Source organism: Simochromis diagramma, unplaced genomic scaffold, assembly GCF_900408965.1.
Source record: "Simochromis diagramma unplaced genomic scaffold, fSimDia1.1 OVJJ01000692.1, whole genome shotgun sequence".
NCBI lineage: Eukaryota > Metazoa > Chordata > Actinopteri > Cichliformes > Cichlidae > Simochromis > Simochromis diagramma.
In genome coordinates, this window is record NW_024387485.1 from 630,740 (window position 1) to 641,299 (window position 10,560).

The 10,560-nt window shown below is 43.2% G+C and overlaps 1 protein-coding gene across 1 annotated transcript in view; it reads left to right on the forward strand.

Moving 5' to 3' along the window:
• LOC120724529 (USP6 N-terminal-like protein) overlaps window positions 1-7,071 on the forward strand; it is a 29,561-nt gene extending 22,490 nt beyond the window's left edge. Inside the window, exons 8-14 of the mRNA XM_040016759.1 lie at window positions 49-97; window positions 2,711-2,831; window positions 3,072-3,166; window positions 3,260-3,325; window positions 4,678-4,777; window positions 5,362-5,514; window positions 5,619-7,071. Coding sequence (XP_039872693.1) covers window positions 49-97; window positions 2,711-2,831; window positions 3,072-3,166; window positions 3,260-3,325; window positions 4,678-4,777; window positions 5,362-5,514; window positions 5,619-6,313 — 1,279 coding nt within the window. The 3' untranslated portion in view covers window positions 6,314-7,071. The remainder of the gene's footprint in view (window positions 1-48; window positions 98-2,710; window positions 2,832-3,071; window positions 3,167-3,259; window positions 3,326-4,677; window positions 4,778-5,361; window positions 5,515-5,618) is intronic.
• Window positions 7,072-10,560: the final 3,489 nt, after the last annotated feature.

Sequence of the window (10,560 nt, forward strand, 5' to 3'; positions counted from 1 at the left end):
GCTTCTTCTCCTTTCCTATCCTTTCCTTCCTGTTTCTTTGATTTACAGGCAGCAGGCTCTCTTTCATGTCCTCTCTGCATATTCAGTCTACAACACAGTAAGTAGCTGATTTCTCTAAATTAGAATAAAACATTAAAACACCAGCAACTCAAGTGAACTGATAAAAATCTGCAGTCACGTCTAAATTTTCTTTTCGTGGGCAGAGACTTCATTTTCCACTGTGGTTTCTTGTCCCCCCCCCCACACACACACCCCGCAGACACAGTACTGCATGCTTTTGACATGATATGCATTGAGTGCTTTAAGTGGACAGCAGCTGATACAGCACTGATGGTTGTCTTACTGAGCTGCTTTTATTATTTGCAGAAACAGGGTTTTTACTAGACGTGCCACTGAAACATGTGGATTGCAAAAATTGCTGAAACTGCAGCACTCATACAGGGAGTGCAGAATTATTAGGCAAATGAGTATTTTGTCCACATCATCCTCTTCATGCATGTTGTCTTACTCCAAGCTGTATAGGCTCGAAAGCCTACTACCAATTAAGCATATTAGGTGATGTGCATCTCTGTAATGAGAAGGGGTGTGGTCTAATGACATCAACACCCTATATCAGGTGTGCATAATTATTAGGCAACGTCCTTTCCTTTGGCAAAATGGGTCAAAAGAAGGACTTGACAGGCTCAGAAAAGTCAAAAATAGTGAGATATCTTGCAGAGGGATGCAGCAGTCTCAAAATTGCAAAGCTGCTGAAGCGTGATCATCGAACAATCAAGCGTTTCATTCAAAATAGTCAACAGGGTCGCAAGAAGCGTGTGGAAAAACCAAGGCGCAAAATAACTGCCCATGAACTGAGAAAAGTCAAGCGTGCAGCTGCCAAGATGCCACTTGCCACCAGTTTGGCCATATTTCAGAGCTGCAACATCACTGGAGTGCCCAAAAGCACAAGGTGTGCAATACTCAGAGACATGGCCAAGGTAAGAAAGGCTGAAAGACGACCACCACTGAACAAGACACACAAGCTGAAACGTCAAGACTGGGCCAAGAAATATCCCAAGACTGGTTTTTCTAAGGTTTTATGGACTGATGACATGAGAGTGAGTCTTGATGGGCCAGATGGATGGGCCCGTGGCTGGATTGGTAAAGGGCAGAGAGCTCCAGTCCGACTCAGACGCCAGCAAGGTGGAGGTGGAGTACTGGTTTGGGCTGGTATCATCAAAGATGAGCTTGTGGGGCCTTTTCGGGTTGAGGATGGAGTCAAGCTCAACTCCCAGTCCTACTGCCAGTTTCTGGAAGACACCTTCTTCAAGCAGTGGTACAGGAAGAAGTCTGCATCCTTCAAGAAAAACATGATTTTCATGCAGGACAATGCTCCATCACACGCGTCCAAGTACTCCACAGCGTGGCTGGCAAGAAAGGGTATAAAAGAAGAAAAACTAATGACATGGCCACCTTGTTCACCTGATCTGAACCCCATTGAGAACCTGTGGTCCATCATCAAATGTGAGATTTACAAGGAGGGAAAACAGTACACCTCTCTGAACAGTGTCTGGGAGGCTGTGGTTGCTGCTGCACGCAATGTTGATGGTGAACAGATCAAAACGCTGACAGAATCCATGGATGGCAGGCTTTTGAGTGTCCTTGCAAAGAAAGGTGGCTATATTGGTCGCTGATTTGTTTTTGTTTTGTTTTTGCATGTCAGAAATGTATATTTGTGAATGTGGAGATGTTATATTGGTGTCACTGGTGAAAATAAATTATTGAAATGGGTATATATTTGTTTTTTGTTAAGTTGCCTAATAATTATGCACAGTAATAGTCACCTGCACACACAGATATCCCCCTAAAATAACTAAAACTAAAAACAAACTAAAAACTACTTCCAAGAACATTCAGCTTTGATATTAATGAGTTTTTTGGGTTCGTTGAGAACATGGTTGTTGTTCAATAATAAAATTATTCCTCAAAAATACAACTTGCCTAGTAATTCTGCACTCCCTATAGAATAGTGTTGCAATGTACTATGTCAAATACAGTTGCCCACACCAAACAAACATATTTGCAATATACCATTAAGACAATATGACCATTGCTTCTTCTGTACATATGAATAAAATCATGTAGCATTGTGTCTGTAGTGTGCTTGCTGCAGCTGGGGTCCTTCTCTCATGTTCTCCTAGTGCCTGTGTGGGTCCTCGTCCACAGCCAGAGACATGCATCTTAAAGTTTTAGGAGTGCATACAAGTTTGCATGGCTTTCATTGTTGATCCTGCGATGGCCTTTGCCCAGGGTGCACTCTGCCTCTCACCTTGCACTTGCTAAGATAGACTCCGCTCCCCTCAGTGACCAAAGCTCCGTGCTTTTGTTTTTTGCTTTGCATGATTAACATTTCAAAATAGGAATGACTAAGTAATTGAAAATTTGTCCATGTTTAATATATTCTGGGTTTTTTAATTCGTTTTGATCATGGCCCATCTGCTTTATTCCTTCTGACTATTAAGGCACTATAGAATATACAAATACAACAATAACACTACTGCTGATAATAATAAAACTAATATCCGTGGTGGAGAATGGTCCCACAGGATGATGACAAAAAGTTAATAATTGTTTGATAGTCTTGTGTTAACTTGTGTTAACCTAGTGTCAGTTACAGTTACCACAACAGCGGAAAGCCCATTATTGGGGTCTTTTTGCACGTTTCCTGCAGGAGGTGAGCTACTGCCAGGGCATGAGTCAGATTGCTGCCCTGCTGCTCATGTACATGAATGAGGAAGACGCTTTCTGGGCCCTGTCACAGCTGCTCACCAACCAGAAACACGCCATGCATGGTGAGACATCCCAGAGGATTCATTCATTCATCTGAACATTAACAGCAAACGTGTTCTCTGCAAGATACGATGAAGCTAAACACTGAAATCATTTTCCTGCAGCTGCACCAACCGTGCAGATGACAGTCTTTGGCTCTGCGGGTGGTGGAACTGATTACAAACTGTACTGCTTGTCAGATTTGGTTTGGACTGACATGAAATTAGATTAAAAAGTTCTCACTTCCCTTCTGCCCTGTTAAGGCTTTTTTGTTCCAGGCTTTCCAAAACTTCAGAGATTCCAGGCACATCATGATCAGATTATTTCCAAGCTCGTTCCCAAACTGAAGAAACATCTGGTGAGATCAGTTTTTTCTGTTTTTGAAAAACTTGGAGTAACGCTCTAGCAAGCAGGATACGTGCTAGTTCTGACTCGTGTTCTCTATTTCAAGGACAAAGAGCAGATGTCTGCAGGCATTTACAGCACCAAATGGTTCCTGCAGTGTTTCATTGACAGGGTGAGTCATTATCTTGGGGTAAACGAGTAAGATCATCTTTTTCTGCCTGTTAAACGTTGAATAAAAGGTCATCTGATTATTTTCTCACTGTGTGAAGAGGTTGCTTTCCCCTCTTCTTGTTTTATGTCATATCATTTCCATGTATCTTCTCTATTTTGCTTGGGAAGTTTTAAAGTAGTTCAATTCAATTTTGCTATAGTGCCAGTTCACAACAACAGTCAACACACAGTGCTTAATATTATAAGGTGGAACCCTGCATCAGAGCCTGAAACATACTAAACTAAAGCGAATAACGATCTTGCACCTGCAACAGTGGAGAAAAAGAACTCCCTCCCAACAGGAAGCTATCACCAACAGACTCTGGCAGCGCCTGCTATGATTGGTTGGGGTGTGAGGGGAAGGAAATGAAAGAATACAGAGAAGAAAAAGTGTTCAGCAGCCTGAGCGTGTGGCAGCATAACGAGTTACCTGATCCAGCCATCACTACAAGCTTTATCAGAGAGGAACGTTTTAATCCTGACCTTCAAAGAAAAGATGCTTCATGTCTCCTAAACTGAGAGCTGGTTCTGGAGGAACCTGGTATCTCAGTGCTCTGAATGATAATTATTATTCATTAAATAGCCAGATTACACATTCAATTCAGTTCAATTTTATTTATATAGCGCCAAATCACAAGAAAAGTTGCCTCAAGGCGCTTCATAGATACAGAGAAAAACCCAACAATCATATGACGCCCTATGAGCAAGCACTTTGGCGACAGTGGGAAGGAAAAACTCCCTTTTAACAGGAAGAAACCTCCAGCAGAACCAGGCTCAGGGAGGGGCGGGGCCATCTGCTGCGACCGGTTGGGGTGAGAGAAGGAATGCTGCTCATATGCTGCTCGTTACAATGTGAATTTATGAATTTAGCCAACTGCGTGTTTAATAAAACTGGAAAGTTAAGCCTGTGTAAATATAGCAGTTAGCATTAGCAGATGCTAATCTCTGTAACATAACAACACTGAATCGCCTTTCACACACAGTTATACTGTACATGATTTCAGCAGAGCTCGGGTACATCGCATTAGAAGAGAGCATTAAGACCTGTCAGCCTAAACTGTTATTAGCCTTCTACTTGCATGCCCACAATCCTGTGGTAGTGGTCTGGCAGCGTTTGGCTGTTGTCAGCACTTCTCCATCCCGCTGAGTTGCCGGGCTCAGAGGGGCCTCGGGGCCTCTGAGGTCTGAGAAGGAACCAAACAAACTTCCTGACTCCAGCCAGCAGGAGAACAGCACATACATGAACCCACTGGCACAAACAAATCCAGCTAAGCTGCAGTGATTCTCTAACTTTTTGTGTTTGTGATCCGGCAGACACCGTTCACCCTAACGCTCCGCCTGTGGGACATTTTCATCCTGGAGGGAGAGCGGCTCCTCACCGCCATGTCTTACACTATCCTCAAGATACACAAGAGTAAGGAGATGATGGATGGGTCGCCACGAAACAATAAATCACTCTCTGCTCAGTTTCCTCACTGAGCCTTCTACACAACAACCACATTGTGTTAACTTTAGCCTCTTATTAACCTCCTGAAATCGAGTGATTTTGAAGTTTTCCAGTTTTTGTTTGCTTTCCTAAAGTCTGCAAAAGTGAAACTTGGCAAGGCCACACTTTGCAATTTAAGTACTACTTACTGGTGTCTGGTCTCGAGACATCTTTATGATTTTTGCATAAATGTCTGTATACTTGTGTGATTCAGGGTTTCTGTGTTCGTGTGGATATCTACAAGTGTACAGATGTTTACAGTCGTTTAAATCTCATTTGTAGCAAACAAGTTATTATTGCAGAAAATAGAAGATGTTATATAAATATAAAGATGTTTATAATTAATGTGCTCATTACAAAATCATATGTGGGATTAAACAACTCAGTTTACACATTTTTTATTGTCAGTTTTTTAAAACAGGGGTTAAATGTCATCTGAATACAGCTCCAATACAAGACAGATGAGACGTGACTGCACGTTTCTGTGAGTTTAACATCTGGTTTGTGAACAGAGCGCCTCTTGAAGATGTCTCTGGAGGAGCTGAGAGAGTTCCTGCAGGAGCGCATCGCTCAGACTTTTTTCTACAGCGACGACATGATCGTTGAGCAGCTTCAGGCCTCCATGGCTGAGCTGCGAAAGATGAAGCTGGATCTCCCGCCTCCAGGTACGCGGCTGTCCTTTTAGGAGTCTCCAGTACTCCAGTACATTATTCGGTGTCAATAATGTGCACTTAAAGAAAATAAACAGTTCTTAATGGCTCGTTTTTAGGGAAGCCTGAGGAGCTGCCCCGTAAGCCGCTGGGCCAAGAGCTACCCGTGCTGCTGAGTCCAGTGCGGCCCTCTGAAGGGAAGCCAACGTCAGCTAGCGGGTTCCCCAAAGCCGGCCTGTGCCTCCGCATCATCTCCCACCAGCCAGACTCCATATCCCCAGACCAGAGTCCCTCCAAGGACCTTGTGAATCTTGAAGGTGTGGACAAAGAGGAGACTCCGTTGCCTTCCCCAGATCCCGTCATCATCCACAGCCAAGCCCCACTCACCCCTGACAGCTCCCCACTAGCAGGGCCTCCGCCTTACCAACCCCCATGGAGTCAAACTGTGGTTGCAGCAGATCAGCCGTCACCACGGTCAGACCCGGAGAGGGTTGGAATAGAAGCTGACACAGATGTCCCGGTAAGACCTCCCTCACCTTCAGAAATAACCAGCGCCCCGCACTCGGCCTCTACTAACGACCTCACTGCAGACGCGCGTTCGGCCGTCACCGGTCAGTTCTGCTGCAAAGTCCCGCGGACTCTTTCAGCGCCCGTGTCTAAGGTAGCCTCGCCGGCTTTGGGCATGGCCCAGTCTGAGAGTCTGCCTGCAGCAGAGAGGCTGCAGCTGCCAGAGCAGGCCTCAGCACTGAGCAGGGACGTGAACCTGGACTCGAGTGCAGAATCAGAGGACACATCGGCTGCCGATGTTTCATGAGAAGAGCAGAAAAGTGTAGATCGCTAATTTATTTATGACGCTTTTACATGTAAAAAGGTTAAGTCTGTGATTAATGTTCTGGTGTGATTTATTAGTCAGATTTACAGTGTTAAGCAACAGTTGCTTCAAAATGTGCTTTCAGTTTCGGGACCAGTATTTATAAAAGTTTTGTATTTGCCAATTTTCAAACTGACTTTCTAAAGACTTTTGGCTACAAGAAGCTGTTTCCTCCTTCGGACTTTTCAGCCCTTTTTCATGTTAGGTAACATTTTAGCTGGTAGATTTTTGCCCTTTATGTGGCTGAAAGTTCCAGATGTAGGTTACAAAGACAATATGTCGACATAGTGAAAGGCAGATGGGTTTGTTTGGTCCTGAAGCAGTGAACAGGACGATGTATGTGCTGTTCTGTTAGATCCAGTTGTGGGAGAAGGACATGCTAGCTAGCTGTCATTCTGGCTTTTAAATGTCTTGATTAGAAGATGTCTGTCTTAATACAACCCTCACATGCTTTGCTGAATAAGCAAATGGCCCAAGCCATTTATAAGCCTTAAATGGCTTGGGCCTGTAACTGATAAGAAATATATCAGCATATTCTGAGAGGATCAGCTGAGAACTTTTGTCAGATTTAATTGATTTTCAGTTCAGTTCTTTTCTCCAGTCGAGCAGAAGCTTCAGTAGTTTGTTTTTTTTTTTTTTGTGGGCACCAATCTTTCCACTTTAACCGAACATTAAAAAACACCTGAGTACCTGCTAAAATCGCTGATCTGTGGAAAACACGTCACTTCATCGTTCAACTTTGGGCACAAAGCATTTTTGCCCAGAATGGACTGATTCTTATAGAGCGCTTTTCTATTCTCAAAGCGCTCTATGCAACATGCCTCATTCACCCAATCACACCCATTCTCACAAGCACTTTATCTATACTCAGTGCTTTCTAAGTACACTCATACTCCGATGGATGCATCGGAGAGCAAGTTGGGGTTAGTATCTTGCCCAAGGATACTTGACATGCAGACTGGAGGAGCCAGGGATCGAACCACCAACCTTCCGATCAGTAGGTGAGCTGCTCTACCTCCTGAGCAACAGCCACCCCAATCATACTGACTGACTAAAACTGCCATCGCCTGCTTTAATCAAGACATCATATTCTAGGTCTGGATTGGCGGGAAAGTCATTTCCAAGGACTCCAAGTCTGAAGCATCATCCTTTACAACAGACGAAACACGTTTGTAGTTTTTTAACTTTTTGTGTGTTCAGTCTAGGCCTTTGTAAAGTGTTTGCTAGGAGAGTTACAGGTTTATTTTTTGTAATAACGTCTCGATGCCTTATTTGGATTGGCTTCAGTTCTGCATTGGACCCCGTTGAACCTAACCTGACTCTACATCAGGAAACAGAAGCAGCTTCCTGGCGCTGTACTGATTGTGCAGATCTCTGACGTGGTGAGCAGGCTCACTGTTGCGATGATACGTACTGAAACCTGTTGAGCTCATTTCAAAGAAGTGCGTTTTTCTAGCTCTGTAATTTATTGTTTGTATCATCTCAGAAAAGGCATCTTGTGTGTTTCCTCCTTGAACGGTGAAAATACGCAAAATACGAATGTGTATGTATCAGATGATTTGAACATGTGTTTAATATTGTACAGTGCTGTAGAACCAGTAGGTAGACACAGCTGGGACTAGTTTGTTCATCTGAAGGTAGAAAAACTTCAGTTCTGTTCTTAGAAATAATGAAACGCTGACATCTTGTGGTTAGTTTAGATTAAGAGTTTCTCTCCAGTTATAGACGAGCCAGGAAGGAGAGAATTGTTCTAGAAAGGTCTTCATTTTTTCCAAATAAATCTAGTCATATTTTACAATGTAATGCAATTGTTTTGAATGATGTAAATATGTTTTATGGTATTTGACTATATTTACATCCTAAAAATCCTCCAGGGTTGGAGAAATGATGTGCCAAAGTCCAGTAGCTACAGTCCAACCAATTAGCTGATTGAAGCCTTGGAGGTGAAACAATAAACTTTAATTTTGATTTTCTTTGTCTTCCTTGACTCTTGCAAAGTAAAAATCATGTCGGGGAAATAGTAGATTATGGGTTCGAGGTCTAAGATGTTTTTAAACTGAAAGGGACAGAACGAGGCAACGATATGACCGATGTGGTGGTGCTGGGTAAAGACCAGCAGGAGAATTCAAACATGTGTTATTAAACCTAAAAACAATAACTACTATTCAAAAGAGATTCTTCGCCTGTGCGTTACCCCGGTAACACGGTCGGCAACCTAACATCAGTGTGTCGAGTCGTACTAACATACAGTTAACATACAATAAATACACAGCATACAAATAAATGTTAACATTGGACACTAACACTGTTTTTATTTTGTCTTTGTCTGCGGGGACTTTTACAGTAAGGCAAGCAGAGACAATAAAGTAGTAAATGTACTGGTTTTTATACATCGTGCTTTTCTACTGTACCTGAGCACTCAAAGCCTCTTTAAAGAAAGAAGGAAAGAGAAACCTTTATAGTCCCACACGTGGGAAGTTTTTGGTCATGGCAGGAAGTACAAGAGAGAAAAAACAATAGAATAAGATAAACAGAATAACATACTACACAAAACGGAAAGAACACCATATACAATAGAAAAAGTACAAATAGAATAAAATACTTTGTTACACTGGGAAAATTGCTCTTAGTGCCATTGCAAAACAAGGAGACAGGGCGAGAGTTACAGTTGTGTATGGGATGGTTGTGTGTGTCTGTCTGCACGTGTGTGATCCTCTGCAGAGACCATGTTGTGGAGTCTGACAGCAGTAGGAAGGAAAGACCTGTGGAGTCTCTCCGTCCCACATCGTGGGTGCTGCAGCTGCCACTGAAGGAGCTGCTCAGTGATGTCAGAGTCTCCTGCATGGGCTGGGAGATGCTGACCAACAGCGATGACAGCTTAGCCGCCATTCTCCTGTCACTCACCACCTCCACAGGGTCCAGAGAGCGTCCTAGAACAGAGCTGGCCCTCCAGCCTCTTCGGTCTCTTCCTGTCCCCTGCAAAGACGCTGCCGCCCCAGCAGACCACACCGTAAAAGATGGCTGAGGCCACCACAGAGTCATAGAAGGTCTTCAGGAGCAACAGGAACAACATACCTCATTTGCCTATTCAAACTAGCTCTTTTTTCTTGCGTCATATCTAACATTCATGCTTCCATGGCGCATCAGAGACCAACTTGGTGTTATTCCCAGAATATTTGGCATGCAGACTGGAGCAGCCAGAGATTAAACCGCTAAACGTCCGACTGGTAGATGACCCGGTCTACTTCCTGAGTAACAGTCATCCCAAGTGAGGTAAAGTGAAGGTTACTAATGACTTGTGGCCTCTGACAGTGGGCTTATTTTTGTGTGTGTCCTCTTAGACCTCAGAACAACATTTAATGCTACTGAACAAAATATTTAAATCAGACAGCAAAACTCTTCTATTGACTTATTCTGTGAAGGCAAATTACTCTGGGGCAAATCTTTGTACCTCAGTTATTGTTTGAAAGAAGGAGGGAAACAAGGCTCTGAAGTCTCACTGGCTGAGAGCTATGATGTGGGCTGGACTGGATAATTATTTTAAATTAAAAAAAAATCCTTAATGGCAGAGGCCCACAAAAGATATTAAAGGAATTGGGTTCTGGAGAAAGACAATTCAATTTTATTTTATTTATACAGCACTAAATCACAACAACAGCCGCCTCAAGGTGCTTGACATGTCTCTGCTTCTAAGATTAGGCTTCAACTTTCTGCTAGAGCATATCGTTAGGGCAGGATCAGGTCACATGATCCATCCCTTAGGCATGCTGCAATAGGCCTAGGCTGCTGGGGTCTTCCCATGATGCACTGAGCTTTTCTTTTTCATTCCTCTTTTCACTCTCCATGTGTTTTTAGACTTTAATCATTATTCATTCATTTTAATCGACGGCTCTCTTCCGTGTTGTCTTTTTCCTGCCTCTCACTCCCAACCAGTCGTGGCAGATGGCTGGTCTTCCCTGAGCCTGTGTTTTTGCAGTTAAAAGGGAATTTTTCTCTTACTGTTGCAAAGTGCTTGCTTATAGGGTGTTGTTTGATTGCACCATAAGTTACAATGGTGGTGTACCCCAGAGAGCCACATTCGTTGTATAGAAAGCTCGTGGTTAACAATGAATTTACCTGACTATGGTGAAATCTTGCATCATATCAGAGGCCTCAGGTTTCGTAGCTTTGAATAAGGTCTTTGCTTGTCT